Below are 20762 nucleotides of genomic sequence, written 5' to 3'. Positions count from 1 at the left end.
CCACACCACATGCTGGTCTTCAAAATTACATTTTAAAATGATTAGTCTCTCTGATAATATGGTGATGATTGTAGCATAAATGCTTAGATTAGATAACTATGGACAGACATCATACAAAGCTAGTGTGGTGAGTGCAACATCCTGATACAATTGATTTTTCGTTGCAGAAATCTCACTCTCTTAAGTGATATAAAACTAATTCCTTGTGCTGATGGCTTATAAGGTGTGTAACTTTAAAACTGTCATTTGTCCTTTGAGCTAGCAGTGTTTTTTTGGCACTGGTCCAGGACTTAGTTTGGCAGACACCAGATCTCAGGACAGTGTAATTTTCAGTTCATAATTAATCACCAGATCTCCTCTCCTTTCCCTTAAAGTGCAACAAGGAAAAACAAAGCATGATATGGCATTGCTGGTGAAAGGTGGCCAGCAAAAATACCGGAGTGCTAATGCTGGAGGATTTCATTTTTCCAGACCCTAAATGTAAAATAACCAGGAAAAGAGGTTTCGTATTTCCAGAGAATGTGCAGGACTGTTTCTTTCCAGTTTGTTGGGCAACCAATAAGATTAAAAACTACTTTGGATTCATTCCCAGGACATAAAATCAGGTTTGATGAATGAGATAGAACATAACGAGTCCTGAAGGACCAGGGATCCTAGATAAATTGTATTTGAGATTTCAGACACTTAGGACTCAGAAAACTGGTCACACCAACAGCTTGGTCTTTAGAAAGTCTGAACTGGAGGTACCTTAATGCAGAGAGGAGCAGAAGTGAATCAGATTCCATATAATTCATTCTGCCTGGAGAATCCCCCTGATGAGAATGTGACTGGTTTTTCCATTAGCACTAATAAAGGTAGCATCATAACTGCAGCCTTCAGGGGGGAAATATTTTGAAAAGAGTGAGGAGCTGATGAAAAATTAAGTTATAAAGTGCAAAGTGCTCGAGGCCACTTCTGCTGTTTAGCAAGAACTACAATGGGTGAAGTAGCAATGTCATACCGCAAATTTCCTACACAGTCCCGCAAATTTCCCTTTCTGATGCTACCCATCATGAGACTGAGTGCAAATGCCAACGCACCAGCAAGGGTAACCCCTCTTCACCTTGCAAGCTTTAGTACTGAAAATTATTTTAGGTCTGCCAACCAAATAAACAATTTATATAAAAAGGAGAAAAAATCAGTTGTGCAGTAAGTATCCACCTCTCTCCTCCCTTTTTGCTCACTGTAAATCAGCTTCTCATAATGAGTGATCATTCAAGAGCTTTGGTATTTCACTTTGATTAAAGCATCCAAAACATCAGGTGCTTCTCCACAATCTCATGCAAATTATCCAAACTTCCCAACTCTGCAAAACTGGACTGGGGATCTCAAGAAAAAAGGATCTGTCATATGATTTCACATACATCCTACTTCCAGTCACCTGGCAATACCACAAGATCAGGCTCGTTGACAGTGTTTTAGCATTTACAGGTCTGGTCGCAGGCGGAAAGCAATGGGCGAAGATGAAAAACAATGTGTAAAAGTATTGAACTAGGCTCTTTTGAACCACAGAGTTTAGCTTGAGTTTTGGCAGGAGTGGTGGAAGCACCCTAAAAGTGTGGGGAGGGGCCCACCTGAACCGTGGCCCTGCCCTCTAGTGCCATGCCGCCCCTGAGGCCCCCTCCCCACTGCCCCTGAGGCCCTGCTCCCATGTCGCCTCTTCCCCCAAAGACCCTGCCCCCGCTTGCTCCTCTCCGCCCCCCCATTGCTCTTCCTTAGTCCATAAAAAGTACTCTCTGACTTTAAAAAGGGGGGGGGGCATGGCCTCCTGCCCCCTTTCCTGCCCCCCCCCCCCGCCCATTCTGGCACTCCTGGTTTCGAGTGAACATTCACTCTGGATTGTGCTTACAGTTGTTTCTCCATTTCTATGCACTTTCCCTTTTGCCTCACAACTTTTCTTCCTCTCTTGAATAGCAACTGGGGACACCTGAAGCTCCTTTGATCTGTGAATAAGGCTGCTTGACAGAGCTATTAGAAATCCACCTACCTGTGCAGCATCCATCTCGTTCAGCATCACTATGGAGGAGCAGTTGTAATCAAACACCAGCCTCCAGAAATCTGGTACGGTGTTGGGTAAAGGGTGCTGGGTAACAATAAAGGCAGCGGGTTGCTTGTGGCTCTAACAAAAGAATAAGATTAGTTACAAAATCAATCCACTTTTATTCAGATGATTATTAAACCTAGAAGGCTAAGGCTATGCAATCTGAGCCATTTAATCAGATTATACAGATCACACCCCCTCTTCCTTGTTATCATTGTGCAATGAATAAAGACCTCATAATAGGATCCTCCTGCTCCCAACAAACACATTTCATTAGAGAAGTGGCACAAGAACAGGAATTATGTAAATAAATTATTTATGTTTTGGGGGTAAGCAAATAACAATAATATTAATTAAAATGAAGACCAATAACTGCTGGAAGCAGAATGTTTCTTCTTTTTGTGAAAGTAGCTGCTAGAGACCAGTCAGGGTGCTCTCCCTCACTCTGATTTTGTTTCCTGGGAGCAGAAAACTGAAGAGTTGGCACATTCAGGGTATGTCTACACTATGGGATTATTCCGATTTTACATAAAACGGTTTTTTAAAACAGATTGTATAAAGTCGAGTGCACGCGGCCACACTAAGCACATTAATTTGGCGGTGTGCGTCCAATGTACCAAGACTAGCGTCAATTTCCAGAGCGTTGCACTGTGGGTAGCTACCCTGTAGCTATCCCATAGTTCCCGCAGTCTCCCCCGCCCATTGGAATTCTGGGTTGAGATCCCAATGCATGATGGGGCAAAAACAGTGTCGTGGGTGATTCTGGGTAAATCTCGTCACTCAATCCTTCCTCCGTGAAAGCAATGGCAGACAATCATTTCGCGCTCTTTTTCACCTGGACTGCCCTGGCAGACGCCATAGCATGGCAACCATGGAGCCTATTTTGCCTTTTGTCACTCTCACCGTATGTGTACTGGATGCTGCTGACAGAGACGGTACTGCAGTGCTACACAGCAGCATTCATTTGCCTTTGCAAGGTAGCAGAGACGATTACCATCCCTATTGCACTGTCTGCCATTGTAAATTGGCGATGAGATGATGGTTATCAGTCATTTTGCACCGTTTGCATTTGGAAATTGGCGATGACAGTTATCAGTCCTTTTGTACCGTCTGCTTCTGTCATGGGTGCTCCTGGCTGGCCTCGCTGAGGTTGGCCGGGGGCGCGTGGACAAAAATGGGAATGACTCCCCGGGTCATTCCCTTCTTTATGTTTTGTCTAAAAATAGAGTCAGTCCTGCCTAGAATATGGGGCAAGTATACTAGAGAACCAGAGAGCACAGCCACTCCGTGTCAGAGCCCCAGAGATCCCGCAGAAATGATTAGCTGCATGCCATTCTAGGGGGTTCCCCTGCAACAACCCCACCCACTGCTTCCTTCCTTCCCCAACCCTCCTGGGCTACCGTGGCAGTGTTCCCCCATTTGTGTGATGAAGTAATAAAGAATGCAGGAATAAGAAACACTGACTTTTAGTGAGATAAAATGAGGGGGAGGCAGCCTCCAGCTGCTATGATAGTCCAGGCAGTACAGAATCTTTTCTTTAGACATGAAAGGGGGGGCTGACGGAGCTCAGCCTCCAGCTGCTATGATGAGGAAGGTTACCAAGCCTTTTGTATCATCTGCCGGGAATGACCAGGAGTCATTCCCATTTTTACCCAGGCGCCCCCGGCCGACCTCACTGAGGCTAGCCAGGAGCACTCATGGGCTGATGATGATGATGGATACCAGTCATTTTGCACCCTCTGCCACCGGGAAGGGGATGCTGGTGTTCAGCGCTGCAGCACCCCGTCTACCAGCGGCATGCAGTAGACATAGGGTGACACTGAAAAAAGGTGAGAAACGATTTTTTCCCTTTTCTTTCGGGGGGGGGGAGAGAAAGGGTGTAAATTGATGACATACACCCTGAAACACCAGGGAAAATGTTTTTGACCCTTCAGGCATTGGGAGCTCAGCCAAGAATGCAAATGCTTTTTGGAGACTGCGGGGACTGTGGGATAGCTGGAGTCCTCAGTACCCCCTCCCTCCCTCCATGAGCATCCATTTGATTCTTTGGCTTTCCGTTATGCTTCTCACGCAGCACTGTGCTGAGTCCCTGCTGTGGCCTCTGTCTATCATAGCCTGGAGACTTTTTCAAATGCTTTGTCATTTTGTCTTCTGTAATGGAGATCTGATAGAACAGATTTGTCTCCCCATATAGTGATCAGATCCAGTATCTCCTGTACGGTCCATGCTGGAGCTCTTTTTGGATTTGGGACTGCATTGCCACCTGTGCTGATCAGAGCTCCACGCTGGGCAAACAGGAAATGAAATTCAAAAGTTCACAGGGCTTTTCCTGTCTACCTGGCCAGTGCATCCAAATTCAGACTGCTTTCCAGAGCGGTCACAATGGTGCACTGTGGGATACCGCCCGGAGGCTAATACCATCGAATTGCGGCCACGCTAACCCTAATCCGACATGGCAATACCGATTTCAGTGCTACTCCCCTCGTCAGGGAGGAGTACAGAAATCGGTTTAAAGAGCCCTTTATATCGATATAAAGGGCTTCGTTGTGTGAACAGGTGCAGGGTTAATTCGGTTTAATGCTGCTAAATTCAGTTTAAACGCATAGTGTAGACCAGGCCTCAGATTTGAGAGCATCCTCTCAGGGATGGAACGTGGGGAAGTGGTCCGAGCACTGGGTTCTGGAGCGCTCTTCCTGATGCTGTTCTGTGACTTTTGTATAAGTCACTTGACCTCAACACATGTAAAATGGTTAGAATGATACTTCCCTCCCTCTGAAGAGTGTTGAAAGGCTTAATGGATGTTCATTAAGTACTTTGAGATCACAGGATGAAAGGAGATTACAAATGCAAACTACTATTCCTCTTTGGGGGCAGCAGACAGTGCTCAGCGGAACCCATAAACTATAGGATTTTGCCTACCGCCTCTCAGGGAGATGGAGTACATACGCCAAAGGGAGAAGGTCTCCCCTCAGCATAGGCAGCGTCTTCACCAAGTGCTACAGTGGGGAAGCTGCTGCCAGGGCTGGCTCTGGCTTTTTTGCCACCTCAAGCAAAAAAAAAAAAAAGAGGGGGGCAAGGGGCGGCCAGAGCGGCAAAGCAGGGAACAAAAACAAACAAAAACCCCCTGCAGTGGCAAAGCGGGCGGGGGGGGTGGGAAACGGCGTGGCCGGAGTGGCAAAGCAGGGGGGAAACCTCCCGCAAAAAACCACATTTGAGGAAGCCGAAGCACATAGACATTAAGTAGTTATTCAGGAAGCCTGGGGCAGAGCAGGGAGTAGGACGAAGGTCTATTGATTCCAAGTCCTTTGCCTGAACCACAAGACTGTGACAGCTTCTCAAAGGTCTGAGTTTGAGACTTGGGCTTGGTCCCTTGCTTCTGTACTAGACCGGATTTGGGTCCATTCTCAAACACGGTGACATGTCTTATAGATACTTATTGTCAAATAAGTTGGAGGTTTGTGCCTCCAGAACTCAATCAGCCACCCATTCCAAGGATAACATCACCCCTTCTACCAAGATAAACATTCAACATTACCCCAACGATTGGATTTTTTTTCTCCTCCAATTGGAGGAAAGCTGCTGTGACCTTGTGATAATACACAGAGCATGCTGAAACTCAGATAAGAGGAAAAATAGTAAAACATAAAAAAATAATAGAGACTGATGGGAGAAGTAAAAATGAGCATCATTGAGATCATGTGCCCCCCCCCCCCGCCTTAGAGCAAGGCAGGCAGTCTGCCAGGCTTCACAACACTTGGAAAGAACTAGTGACTCATATAAAGGGAAGATGAGATGGATTGGCTATTCTAGGTGCGACACTGGCAAACCAGTTGCCAGTTTTTGCCAAGGCTTTAGGCCTCAGCTGAGCACTGACAAATTCATTGCTGGAAACCAGTCTGTTTCACCTGTGTGTTGGTACAGTTAAGATGGGGATTGAACTTATAATCACGTGTTTAGACTTTATGAAATGTTTGTAAATTGCTGCCTGTGTTAATCTCACCTATAATCTTTATCATATGCTATACGGTAACATTTAAGTTTTTTGCCTTACAACTTTAAAAAACAAAGTTTGCTGTCAACTAAATGGGCCATTGTGAGACATCACAATACAAAGACTGTTAATTGAAGAGGTTACATGCGAAAAGTCTCATCTCATCAGCTTGAATTCTGGGAGAGGGAAATAAAGACTGGTGAACAAGAAGATTTTTCATTTTTTTTTTGCTGTTTGGATTCTGACAGAACCACTCTAGACAGTGACACTAGGATCCATGATGTGTTCAAGACTGCAAACAATAGGCTAGTGGAGAAAGGAAGGAATTCCACCCAAAGGTCCATCTCCCCCATTAGTGATATGGGATTCTGGTTGTTTCCAGCTGTGTTTATCCCGCCCAGTTCCACCCCCTCCCCCAAGCACATCCCATATCCACTCCTCCCCCCCCGCCAGAACCTCCTGCACACCGCAGAACAGCTGATTGCAATGGGTAGGAGGTACTGGGAGGGAGGAGTTGATTGGTGAGGCCATCACTGGTGCGGAGGAGAGAAACTGGCTGCTGGTTGGTGCTCAGCACCCAGCCTTGGAGCACCCATGGAGTCGACGCCTATGTGAACATGGGGCAATCAGCCTGGCTCTGCTCTAGCTGCAAGATAGCAGCAAAAGGAGCCTCGAAAAACAAGCATGTCTTGTGTTTGACTAATTTCTCACAAGCATGGAAACAAACTGAGGCCTAACAAACCTGACACAAATTGAGACTGCTGCCATTGCTAACAGTGCCTGTAGGTTGTGCTTACATCCATGAGTGCAGCGTTGATGTAGTTGCTCGATTCACCATCTACAGAGATAAGGAAAGGGAGGCACCGGTCCAAGGGCAGCACATCCATGCAGCGATTTTTGTCATGGTTTCTGGGTAAGAGGCCAATGCTGCAGTCTTCTGGTCGAACACGCGGCGTCACAATGTTGAGGGTCTGTAATTGGAGGGGAGAGAGGTACAGGCAAAGCCTCTTAGAGTTTATTTCCAAAAAGGCGGCCTTTAAACATCAAATACAGATACTCAAAATGCTCTGTAGCCTTTACTTTCAGTTCTAAAAAGACCCACAAAGCTGAGATCCAGATGTGAAGCTTCCCCAAGTATGGAGCTGTTTGGATGCAGGACTTTAGAACGGCCCATTACAGAGCGAGGTTGGGGTCACCTATTTAAGCTTGGATCTACAGCCAAACTTCCCAAAAGTTCAGAGGTGTCTAAAACCAGGATTTTTAGCTTGGATCCACCTCAGACTTTGACTTTGCAATTTCACATTTGAGTTCCTTCAGAACCCTTGGGTGAATACCATTTGGTCCTGGTGACCTACTACTTTTTAACTGATCAATTTGTTCTAAAACTTCTTCCACTGACATATCAATTTGGGGCAGCACTTCAGATTTGTCCCTCCACCCAAAAAAGACTAGTTCTGACATGGGTATCTCCCCAACATCCCCTGCAGTGAAGACTGATGCAAAGAATTCTCTGCAATGGCTTTGTCTTCCTTGAGTGTCCTTTTAATGCCTTTGTCATCTACTGGCTCCACTGCGTGTTTGGCAAGCTTCCTCCTTCTGATGTTCATCTTCACAATTAACTATCCAATTCTAAGACACCAGACCAGGTTTAATGAAACTTTTCTGTTCTCTCATTTAGATTACAGGTGCTGTCACGGTTACAGGGCTGGATGTACTTCTGACCCACTGCCTGAGTGTACCCCACTGGTGTCAGGCCTTGTGCCTTTACCTTCCCTGGGGCTGGAATCATGATTCTCACACGTATCCGTCATCTTGGGCTATGGTATCTTGTTGGTGCTTACCCAACAGGTCCAGCTAGGCTCAGAACCTGCATGTCTTCCCTGCAGGTCCAAATGGGTTTGGAACCTGTGGTTCTTTGCCTCGGCAGTCAGTCACCAGTGGTGAATATAGTGAATGGACAGCTTCGTAAATCAAAATATTGTTTTATCTTAATAGTAGGAATAAAGCGTAACATAAGCAAACAAGGATTTTAAAGCAACAAAAGGTCTACATGCATGTGGATATTAGCTAGGGTCTTGTCATCCTCTGGTAGAGACCCTAAGCAGGTGTCTCGATCACAGGCACCCCTAATGTCTGGGTCTGGGGGTCAGTCTTTTCCTCTCAGCTGTCTCTCACCCTGCTGGAAGGAGTATGTCCTTCGAAACCTAGACAGTGTCTTTATTCGCCTGTATTTACAACCTTCTCCTCTGCTGACAAACTAGTCCCGTGAGCTCAGTAGGGGGTTGAGGGTAGAACATCAAAGTGGATGCCCTTTGCACTATTTTCTTAAGTGTTGGTAGGTGGATGGCTATCTGAAGCTACAGTTCTTTTTCCTGCTTGCATACAGACAACCTTTTCTTGAATTAGCCTGATATATTCACCCAGTTAAACCCCCTGACTATCAGACAAACTCCCAGAAGACATGGGATTGATGGGATTGTCCCACAATGGGACATTACCGCAGCAAACTTAGGATCTGGACCATGAACTTCAAATCATCTGAAAATGCAGGGATGTCTGAATCTGTGATCCCATCAGTAACTTACATGAAATGTTACTATTTATCCTAAATTCAAAAGATCACTCAGGCCTGTACAACTGTCCACAATGGATTTCCATTTCTAGATGGTGTGGCAGAAAGAACAATGTGAAATCTCAAATCCCTTATGAAAACACACCTCTGCCAGGATGCCCCTGGTAAGCTGAGTAATGAATGCCACAGCAGGAGCCCTGTTAGCAATTCATCAGTATCTCTTCCACTTGTCCAATAAACAAATAAATATGTTTAAGCCTCCAAACTGTAAACTCAGCTAAGGATATCTGCAATCCTGTATTCCTGTTATTAGTATGGTCTTCCCCCGCTATCCCCCGCGTTGTATTCAAGCCCTCTCCCCCATCCCCCCCATTGCATCTTACTCCCATTCAGACAATTAAAGCTACTTGAGGTAGGGCCTGATGATTTGATATATTCATACAGTGCTCAGATAGTGAGGTTCCATCCAGAAAACTCTGGGTGCTATTGAAATACAAATTATTATTAATAATAAATAAAAATCTATAGCTACCTCAACTGGTTCATAAAGATGGCAGCTACTTATATATATTTTTTGCATCCCTCCCTGTTCCTCACTAAGTGCGCACAATTAGGGCCGAGAAGAATGCTGTGTATAAGTGATGTCCTGTAAATACAGCTTTCTACAAATAGATGGAGAAGGAAGCTCTTAAGCAAACTAAAGAATTCCCTTCCCACAGGAGCTGCCAGGCTCCCACAGCTTGTAAAGCAAGTGAGCAGGACACAAATCTGTCTCACTCGGATCCTGCCAAATAAGCACCAACGGTGGTGTCGTTGTTTAAAAGCAGTACATTTCAGGAAACTGGGCTTTGGTTCGTTTGACAAGTAAGGTGTCCAGAACCAGAAATGCTTTACAAAGCACAGGTCACTTGTGAAAATCAGATGCATTAATGGCATTGCCAGTCATTGGGATTCAAATGACAGTTTCTCTGTATCCAAATCTTAGTAAATATATGCCATGTATTAATAGAAAGGATACGGTCTCACTTTGTGTATAGGGGGTTCAGAGCTGGGAAGGAAGAAAACCATCTATCGGTAATTCCAATCTGGTACCACGGTAGCCATCACTTAAAAGTGCAGACTATTATTACTGTAGGTTGGCGCTGGTCAAGACACTACACTGCAGTGGAGTTTTGCTGTAGGTAGAGAGCTCTGTACTTTGCTGTTAATGGCTAGTCAGGATAACTTCTGAATTAATGAAGGCCAAAGTCCCTCCCTCCCTCTTTTCTTTCAAAAAAGCTTTTCAAAGACTTGCCCTTCCCATGAACTAGAGCTGGCTGAAAACACAAAAAGTGATTGACAAATATTCCAGGGACTAAGAGCAGCGTGTTCAGTCCACCTTTATTTGTAGGGTCAGTGTTGCTGAGTAGCCACCAGGTATTTGTGAAAACGTTTGTGCAGCCTCAAAGTTTATTCCATTTTAGCACAAATGATTCTCCACCTGAAAATCTGCACTGGAAAGTGCACTGCTCCTGGCTTGTGATTCTCCTTTGTATGAAATTTCAGTCATCCAATCAGGATGGAGAAAGACTCCCATGCAACTTGGACAGTCACTAACGAACAGCATAGAGTCAAAGTGAACAGTTAATAAATGACCCATAAACTGACTTTTTTTCACATAAACTATGTAGTGAAAGTAAGAACAACAATATTTGTTGAAATTAGGATTGGGTCACAAATGGAGCAAAGTGCAATATTAGCCGTGAATATTATACCTGCTTTTGGGATACTGGCAATCATGAAATAAGATAAAACAATTGATAAAACACATACCCCAAACACCAGCTGCTGCTATTGGTGCAGACATGAAAAGGGCCTATGCTCTTACCTGAAATTCATCTTTTATCTGGCTGGAATTTGTCTGTGGATCCAGTCTGCTGATGTTGTAATATATGGATCGGAACTCACAAACCGGAATTGCTGTGTTGCCACAGAGACATGCCTCTAGAATGGCATCATGTACAAAGACATACTGCTCCTGCACAGAGCACAGGGACAAGATATTGCAAATTAACCCAGTTCTAAACAAACATCACAAAACTTCACCGTAAACTTAAATACGTGGAACTGTCAATGCTGATTTTGTTTAAATGTGCTCACTACAGATTTTTAAATATGTGTGTGTGTGCGCGCGCACACATGGATGCATGTTGTGGAAGATACAACTTGAAGAGCTCCCTACACCAGTTGCTGAGTGCTACTGCTGATGAGAGGCTGGTCTTGGTCCTGAGCAACTTCTGCCAAGATGGCCTGGTTAGTACTGTTCTTTTTATAAAATAATTTTACCATGTAAAAAGAAAACCTGGATCTTATAGTTAGAACCAGTTCTCTGCTCCTTATGGGTGACTGCATCCCTTAATTCAGTTATAATAACCTGAGAGACAGGAGTAGATGACACTAATGTTTCCAGTGAGCAACAAAAGACAGAGATCCATATACCGCTCCCTGTGCCATAGATTTGTGCAGAAAGTGCCTCATCCGCACAAATGTTGAAGCAGGACAAAATTCAAAGCGTACTCATTATGCCCATAAAATTCTACATTTGTGCATGTAAATGGGCAGTTTGTGGATTTAAACTAGGAAATTCTGCTTGCAGATGTGTCACAAGATGTGCAGTTACAAGTTTTTGCGAGCACAACAGCATTTTGTGAGTGAACCTGTTTTGCCCACCATTAAAAATGTAGCTTGTACAACCCCTTTCAAATTTAAACATAAAATGTGAAGCCTCTGGACCACAGAGGCATAATGGAGCGAAAAAAATCAGTACCCCACAAACAGTTTAGGAGCAATTATACTCTAGTGGTGCTACTGCAGTAAAAACAACAAGATGCACGAAAAGCTCTGTTCCATCTCTCTCTTCTGTAATGGACTTCTGATTACTGGTAATTTGAAAGATGCATGGTTTTCCACGGGATAAACAGAATGTTCTTTACAGAGACCATATCCCGGGAATGGAGTCCAGCAGAATTATAATTGTTCCCCTTTTTTCTATGCTGTATTGTCCTGATTCAGCAGGGTAATTAAGTACATATCCAACTTCAATCAAGTGACTAGTTCTACTGAAGTCAATGGGTCCATGTAAGTGCTTCAAATATGCGCATGTACTTAGGTAGCTTGCTGAATCAGACTCTTTCATTCTTTGGATTTATTAGGGAAATGTATTTTGTGGTATATTTCACATACTTGTTTAGCTATGTGTAATTGATTGATATCAAATGACTATTACGTAAGGGTTCAGATATTAGGGTGATAAGTGCAGTATAATAGAAGAACATAAGACATGGGGATTCTGATGGGTCAATGCATGCTGCAATATGTAGAAACCTGGTACACACCAGGACTCATGAGATAGTTTGATACAATGCAAGACAAAAATTGAACAAGGCACCAACACATGAGTAACTGGATACATGATTTATCCTCATGCCTTGAGTACACTTAATATGTGCCTGTCCATGGGAGCATTTAATACATGCCTATTCAAGTTTAGCTACAAAGAATTCCATATAACAAGCTGGTGGTGGAAACAGGCATTGACCTAACTCACTCATAGGCTCCTCTTGAGCAGAGACTGACAGGAAGGCTGTAAAACAAGAGAAAATAGCTGCTGGCACCTACCTCTGTCTGTACCAAATTGACCCTCTGGGATCGTAGCTCTCGCACACAGTTAAATATGTCTACGACCCCTTCATTCTCCGCCATGTCAAGCATGATGTCAATGGCAATAAAGCACCCTGTCCTTCCAGCACCAGCGCTGCAAAAAAGAACGAAGCACTGATCAATAGACCATGAAGAGGAAGGGCTGTCAAGAGGAGAAAAAACGTCTGTGTATTGCAGGCACAGTTGTCTTCCTTCATTAGCTGCCCCTCTGTACTGAAGGACTGGTCTTCTGTGTTGCTGAAACAGCATGAGACATAGGAGAGTGAGGCTAGGTGGTTTTCTTGGGAAGGGAAAAAGAGAGAGAGGGGTAAGAAGAAAAACTATTTCTCAGACACTAGTAGGAAGATCAACGAAAAACAATATTTTAGCCCTGTTCAACAATACTTCATAAGCACCTGAGCTACAGAACAACTGACTCTGTTGAGAACTGAGACAGAGAGGAAACTCAGACTCTTGTAATTAGAGGCAGCTTCAGAAAATATATTTTGGAAGAGGTTTTCCCATGTGACTTTTAAGAACGCTCTGCCATAGTTAGGTGCACATGTTGGAAGGAAGGCCCTGCAAGATCCTTCTCCCATTTTAGTTGGTGGGAGTTACATTCGGTACATGGAGAACTGGCCTGGGGTGGGGAGAGTCCGGGGTGGGGGTTGTGAGACTGTAGAGAAGGGAGCTTTGGGTTACTCAAGTGCTTAAATTTAGAACCCCCACTGCTTGCGAGACTTGAAACATCTCACATGAATGGTGTTGTCAATGAGTCTCCTCTCCCACTGGGGAAGTCATCCGAGTTGTTTAAGTGTGACAGATAAAGAGAGGAGGAAGTCTCTCCCCTTTATCCTAGAGGGAAGGGGCAAACTCAGCTAGAGCCAAGAAAACTTTTGATGTATGAAACTCCAAACGATGCTGTAAAGCAGAGAGATATGAATGAACATGAATTAATGTGCCAGATTAATCAAGAGCAGAACGGGGAAAGATATTTTTCATTTGCAGAATTTTAATGAATAAGTGGCATTTCTTCTCTCTATCTCTCCGCTTTTCAAAATTTTAACAAATAGTTATAACATTTCTATATTTAGAGGTCACTGGCAGTCCATAAATATCGAGCAGTGATATTATCCAGCAAGGCATTGGTAGGGAGAATTTGGTAATTACCACTGAGAGGTAGTCATTAAAATTCAAAAGCAGATAAATAACAGAGAGTGAATTCCATTTATTCATTAAAATGTGAAGGATGAAAAATCTCTCCCCTCTTTCTCAGCATTGATGAATAAGGACCAGTCTCTTTCGAAGGCCAGGCCTGGGTCACAACTCTGAAGTAGCAGATAGAAACCCAGAGTTGTGGAAAACAGCTACCTGCCAGCTCCTGAGGTTTTATTTGTATTTTATTATAAATCTGCCTGTCTGCTAAAGGCAGAGGGATTAATTTATTTCCCTTTTTTGGGTAATCTTGGAATTCATTCTCTCTTCCCCCTCGGCTCATACATGCACTCCCTAAGAGGTATGGGACAACAGTTGTAACTGGCTTATGATTGATTTGGTTTGGAGGGGAAAGCATGGAACAGCAATTGTGTTCTCTGACCGTGCTAGCTTTTCATCTATGCCTCTTCTATAAACAGATATGTTTGTGTGTTTTGTTGGAGTGGAAGCACTGGGGAAACAGCTGCTATATACTATTTCTCCGTTCTGGTATCGTCTTTCTTGTAATGGGATATTGGCAACTCTTGTTCAGTGGTTGGAGGCCACATGCTATTATATGCATATATTAATGAAAATACAAAATTAAATGCAGTTCAATTTAAAAAAAAAAAAGGATAATTTTTTGACTACCACTTGCAGCTGTCCTCACTATGCGGGTTTGCCAAGACATAAGCTCATCGTCACACAGTTGAGAAAGGGACTTTTTACCCTGTCAGACATTATGTAACTGGTTATGTGAATTTTGGAGGTCTGGTGCCTCTCTGTAATGCAGGGGTGGCCAACCTGTGGCTCCGGAGCCACATGTGGCTCTTCAGAAGTTAATATGTGGCTCCTTGTAAATGGAACCGACTCCGGGATTGGAGCTACAGGGGCCAACTTTCCAATGTGCCGGGGGAGGGAGGGCTCACTGCTCAACCAATGCTTTGCCACAGGCCCTGCCCCCACTCCACCCCTCCCCACTCCCTCCCCTAAGCCTGCCATGCCCTTGCTCCCCCCCCCGCCCACCACCTCCTGCACGCTACGAAACAGCTGATCAGGAGGAGCAGGGAGGGAGGGGGAAGCGCTGATCGGCAGGGCTGCCAGTGGGCAGAAAGCACTGGGAGCAGGGGGAGGGGAGCTGCTGATGTTTTACTGTGGCTCTTTGGTAATGTACATTGGTAAATTCTGGCTCCTTCTCAGGCTCAGGTTGGTCACTCCTGCTCTAATGCATCTGGCACTGGACTCATACTGGATTTGATGGCCCACTAGTCTGACCCAAATGAACAAAAACAGTGTTCCTATGCTGCAAGGACTTAACTAGGTTCCCCAATACAAATACTTACCAGGAGCCATTTTCTAACTTGGGGAAGGGGCAGGACTGTCAAGTCTGTCAGCAGGAAGCTGTACCTGAGAGGCAGCATGGGTGAGTGGATAGCACACAGGAGTCAGTCAGGAGACCTGGGTTCTGGCTTTGCCACTGACTGGCTGTATGACCTTGCCCAACTCAGATTACCTCTCTGTTACCCCGTTGTCTGTCTCACACATTTAATCTTGTTCACTCTTCCAGTCAAGGGGACCTCAGCCTCAGCTGGGGACTCTAGTGACTACTGTAATACTTGTCGTAATTATAACAATAACCGGAATAATGCTCAGAGTTAGTGAACATGTAATCCAATAGTTTGAGTCTTCCCTCTTCTTAAACAAGCAGGTGTTCCTGGTACACTTTGGTCAAAGTTGCTCTTAGGAAGCTACATGGCAGATTTCCAGAAAGAAATTAAACTCCCAGGCTCTGGGCTAAGCGAAGGCTAAAAATTATATACAATAGTTGGCATCTCCCACTGGGCAGGGGAGCAGGAAGACTGATATCCTGGACCCAGTCTTGGCAATGGCTGAAGACCACAAAGTAGAAGCTGGGGTGCATGTGTGTACGTGCAAAGGTGGTTGAAAGTTCCCTTCTGCCCGCCCTGAGCCCCTCACTTGATGCTGCTCTAAGTTATGCCAGTTGCCACAGGAGGGTGAAAAGTGCAGCCAAGGATGGGTATCTCAGCCATGCACCATCTTCCCCTGCTATACCAGCAGCATGAAGGGCACTGGGCTAAGAGCCCTATAGTACCAGGGCATTGGAGTGATCCTCCCTGGTCCAATGATGCCAGCTCCAGGGCCAGTTTACATCAGCAATGAAGCATAAAGCAGCCACTGCACAATGGAGAACCTGTTCCACAGTGCGCAAGTTCACCTCGAAAGCCGGCAAGCTATACCGTTCACACAAAAAGTAGCTAGGTGGTCACTACGTTGAAAGAAACAGGAAAAACGTAAGAAAACTGACTGGGAGAGAAATGAGCGATGACAGAGAAGTAGACAGACAGATTACATACCTGCAGTGCACAACTATAGGCCCCGTCTCAGGCGGATTGAGGAACTTCACCTGCCGAACAAAGCCCAAGAGGCCTGTGGCATAGCAAGGAACCCCATGGTCTGGCCAGCTGGTAAAGTGGAACTGCCGAATCTCTCGGATCTCATGGTAGCCTTTCTGAGGAGACAATGCAACCTCTATTTTTCTTCCTTCATGTCACAATCATCATATTTCACTGCATTCTTTACCCATTCAGAGGGCTGAACTACAATTATATAAAACCACATTTCATATACCACTTCTCACTTCTGGAGATTTCAAGGTGAAAGATCAAGAGATTACATCTTCCACTGCAACTGAAGTGTATTACATAAGCCTGAGGATTATGAAAGTGGTTACCAGCTCTCATTCACAGTGTACTGTCTTAAATGAAATTTAAAATTAGCTGATCAGTAACATTATGGGGTAACTTCAGCGCTAGCGCACCTTCGCTCAACCACACCTGCGAAGAGAGACTACTGGTGGTATAAATTCCCAGCTCATTTCCACTCTAGATTCCAGTCTGTTCTATTAATTTTTTTCTGATGAAGTGAATGTAGTGCTAATGACTGACAGGTCTGGAAAGTGAAGGCCATAGAGCAGTTAAGGCACAGGCTGCAAAAGAGCAAGCTTTCTAACCATAAGAGGAGTGAAGTTCTGGAACAGCCTTCCAAGTGGATTAGTGGGGGCAAAAGACATATCTGGCTTCAAGACTAAGCTTGATAAGTTTATAGAGGGGATGGTATAATGGAATAGCCTAATTTTGGCAATTAATTAGTCTTTGACTACTAGCAGTAAATGTGCCCAATGGCTTGTGATGGGATGTTAGATGGGGTGGGATCTGAGTTACTACAGAGAATTCTTTCCTGGGTGTCTGGCTGGTGAGTCTTGCCCACATGCTCAGAGTTTAGCTAATTGCCATATTTGGGGTGGGGAAGGAATTTTCCTCCAGGGCATATTGGCAGAAGCCCTGGGGGGTTTTCATCTTCCTCTGCAGCATGGGGCACAGGCCATTTGCTGGAAGATTCTCTGCACCTTGAAGTACTTAAACCATGATGTGAGGATTTCAGTGGCTCAGACACAGGTTTGACACAGGAGTGGGTGGGCGAGATTCTGTGGCCTGCATTGTGCAGGCGGTCAGACAAGATGATTATAATGGTCCCTTCTGACCTTAAAGTCTATGATTCTATAATCACCCATCAATGCATTTCAACCCTATGAAGGAGGGATTGCATCTAGTGCTGAGAGAGTAGTTATGTTGTTTCCATGCCCATCCTTCGCCTCTGGTGAGACTACGAACAACAAGGGCATCAGCTACTGTCTGTTCTGATACAGGTACTTGTTCCCTAGGAATTGGACCAACACCACCAGTTTACTCCACACACAGGCTGCCAAAGAGCTTCCACTTAGTTACATCATTTTGTCACTGACATTTTGGTCTGTGGCACAGAGAGTGCAGGGTTCCATATTCCATTACCAAGCCCTTTGATCTGTCAGACCTGCCTTTGGTTATTTCTTGCCAAACAGCTCAGTGGTTCAATAAAATATGAAATCAGGACACTAGAAACTGGAACAGATTCCAGTGTAGCTGTGATGTGAGATTTAATGAATGGTGTAGTTTTCTTACAAAGCTTTAAAATCACTTAGCAAGTGTGTGAGGTATGATTTGGGAAGACCTGCAATGGTCTGTTATTTAGGCTTCCAATTTAGAATATCAGGGTTGGAAGGGACCCTAGGAGGTCATCTAGTCCAACCCCCTGCTCAAAGCAGGACCAATCCCCAGATTTTTGCTCCAGATCCCTAGATGACCTCCTCAAGGATTGAATTTGTAACCCTGGGTTTAGCAGGCCAATGCTCAAACCACTGAGCTATCTCTTCCCCCCACTTAACAAAACCTTCCACTAAACTGCAGATTTTTTGAAAATACATATAGTTAGGCACTGATCATTATTTTCATTTGTTTTTAAAAAGAACATCTGCCTGGGATCTAATTTTACTGGTGCTCCTCACCCCCGCAATTTGCCAGTGTGAATAACTATAGTCACTGTTCATGGCATGTAAACATCTACCTACTGGAGTCATAGATGCATTTAGACATTTGAGTGTTATGACTTGTATCCATAGTTATTTTTGCTTCCATCTAATTGCTGATATGAACTTGGAAGATGCTTTATACACATCAGATTAGTAAGGTAGAAAACAAGTAAAAATTTAACACTCCCATACCTACAAGCTTCCTGGTTATGTCTGTGTGGAACCATGCTTCAAATCCCAAGTGGGATGTTATGTCTGAAATAAAATTGACTGGGGACTTCCTTACCTTTTGTACAGTAAATGTACGTATGACGTACTCTGCCAATGGCTCTGTCTCAATTAATGTGACTTTAATATCTCCGTAGATCTCTGTGTCATCTGGCCAGTATCTAACACATTTCACCTACAAGAAGAAAAAATAGACTGTAGGGATGGATGGCATAATGGATTGTGTAATTCAAGTCCAATCCAAAAACTGGATCTTTAATAAACATTCAAAGAAGTTCACTTAACTGCATAAAAATGTTTTTACATTTGTAATTATTTCTAACATTGTGACTGGGACTGAAATCTGGAGCACTGACATACTGTAAGTGAGTCTGTTCTCACAAATTTCGCAGTCCAGTTTTGCAGACATAATTGTTTTGACCAATTCAGAGCAGCATCCAAATATCTGAGTACTCATCAGAAACAGGACCCAATCTTTTGAGTTTTGCCCATCGGTACCAACGCGCTTCAGTAACCTGGTGGCTACTTGAAACAGAAACACTGAACAAGTCTAACAGCAGCTGCTCTGACTCAGGTGGCTACATCTGTTGTGTGTTCTAATCACAAAGCATCAGCAGTACAGCAGAGAAATTAACAGCTCAAATACCACCCTCATGCCAGTGGTAGCCTCAATCTGGTCAACCCCTCCTGTGTCAGCCGTCTGCCCCTCAGTGTCAGTAAATGAGCAGTTTCAAGAAAGGAGCTTCCCATTTAGTAATTGGCATTTCTGAAGAGATTACTTCAGCGTGCAAGGAACCAGCATCCAGAGGAAGTGGGATATGGAGATAATGCTCTCAACATTGTGGCCCAAATAAATTTTCTGAAGGAAGGATTTCTAAAACCTCAAACAAGTAAAATTACTGAAAAGAGGGGTGGGGAGAGAGACCTGGGCATTGAGGCTAGAGGAGCTGAGAAGTAGGGAACATAGGGGAGCAGGGTAGGAGACAAGGGTGGAATGAAAGAGATGGGAACTGTGGGATAGAAGACATTGTAAGGAGTTAAGAAAAGGAGAAGGAAAAGACCTTAGCCTTAGTTAGGCTTGCTAGGATCCTCAGAAACAATTAGGCCTATCTGACTGACCCAGCTACTTGGCACCTTCCAAACCCATTCCCTGGAGCTGCTAGCATCTTGGTTATCTTTAAAAGCCTAGAGTTGCCATGATAAGTTCTCCTATCCTGACTCTTTATACCCCTGGTCCTTGTTTCTGCCATTCTCTTTGTACATGGCCCCTGAGTGGGGAAAAAGTCCGAACCTTCAGAACCTAGCACCTCTGCTATTCACCATGGATACAGTGATCCTTCAACAGTCACTGAAACCAGATTAAAGAAACCTCCCATATTCTTGCTCATGTGAACTCTGCAGATAAAGAATAAGTCACATACATTACACAGAACTCTACTTTGTTTCTGCAGTAAAAGGGTCAGTTTCTCAGCTGCTACAAATTGTTCTAACTCCACTGAATTCAAGAGTTAAACTGATTTATATCAGCTGAGGATCTGGCCCAATGTATTTCCATCTAAAGGAAGCAAAAACACGATGGAGAAAGGTTCTTATCAGAGATCAGGGGAAGCAGCTAGGAAATAAGAAAATTACAGTACAGTTTTAAAGAAGAAACCTGAGTAGTTTAATCTAGTCTCTTGTTCTTCAAATGCAGTAAGTGAGAGATATTTACAAGATACTTAGAACAGTAAAATGTTACTACATCTGCTGCTATTTTGGCTGCATCTGGTGAGGAAGTGGTGGAGAGCACTGGGAATATAGGCTCCTTACCCTGCCAACTTCCACCAGGTTGGTGACCATGACAACACTTGCAGAATTCTCCTGCCAAATCATTCTCCAGAAATCCTTAACCGTCTCTTGCATAGGACCTGAGGCAGGAGAAGAGAGAAAAAAAGGACATCTTAAAAGGGTATATTTAACGTCAGCAATCCGTTTCAGCTGTTCTTTGCTTACAGCCATGTTCACGTTAAATCCCACCCTTCTTACAGGGTATTTCCTTGCTCTTCGAAGTGACATCAACTGAACAATATTGACTTCTTTAATAAAACAGATACTCTTTCCAGCAGGGTGGGTGAGATTTTAAGGATCCAGGACTGCAGAAAAGACGGTTACTCACCTTTGTAACTGTTGTTCTTCGAGATGTGTTGCTCATATCCATTCCAGTTAGGTGTGCGCGCCGCGCGTGCACGTTCGTCGGAAACTTTTTACTCTAGCAACTCCAGTGGCCCGGCAGGTCGCCCCCTAGAGTGGCGCCGCCATGGCGCTTGATATATACCCCTGCCAGCCCACCCGCTCCTCAGTTCCTTCTTGCTGGCTACTCCAACAGTGGGGAAGGAGGGCGGGTGTGGAATGGATATGAGCAACACATCTCGAAGAACAACAGTTACAAAGGTGAGTAACCGTCTTTTCTTCTTCGAGTGATTGCTCATATCCATTCCAGTTAAGTGAATCCCAAGCCTTACCTAGGCGGTGGGGTCGGAGTGAGAAGTCGCGGCATGGAGCACTGCCGAGCCGAAGGCCGCGTCATCTCTGGACTGCTGAACCAGGGCGTAAT

At 44.4% G+C, this 20762-nt stretch overlaps 1 protein-coding gene across 6 annotated transcripts in view; it reads right to left on the bottom strand.

The window, feature by feature from the left end:
- PTPRT (protein tyrosine phosphatase receptor type T) overlaps window positions 1–20762 on the bottom strand; it is a 739839-nt gene that overhangs the window by 4471 nt on the left and 714606 nt on the right. For all 6 annotated transcript variants that reach the window (XM_030533365.1, XM_030533367.1, XM_030533369.1 and 3 more), the window contains 7 exons: window positions 19979–20076; window positions 18228–18344; window positions 15891–16045; window positions 12301–12436; window positions 10511–10660; window positions 6869–7042; window positions 2027–2158 (listed from right to left, as the gene is read on the bottom strand). In XM_030533365.1, coding sequence (XP_030389225.1) covers window positions 2027–2158; window positions 6869–7042; window positions 10511–10660; window positions 12301–12436; window positions 15891–16045; window positions 18228–18344; window positions 19979–20076 — 962 coding nt within the window. The remainder of the gene's footprint in view (window positions 1–2026; window positions 2159–6868; window positions 7043–10510; window positions 10661–12300; window positions 12437–15890; window positions 16046–18227; window positions 18345–19978; window positions 20077–20762) is intronic.

This window comes from Gopherus evgoodei, chromosome 14, assembly GCF_007399415.2.
Source record: "Gopherus evgoodei ecotype Sinaloan lineage chromosome 14, rGopEvg1_v1.p, whole genome shotgun sequence".
Lineage (NCBI taxonomy): Eukaryota > Metazoa > Chordata > Testudines > Testudinidae > Gopherus > Gopherus evgoodei.
This window is presented reverse-complemented; position numbering and strand designations above follow the sequence as displayed.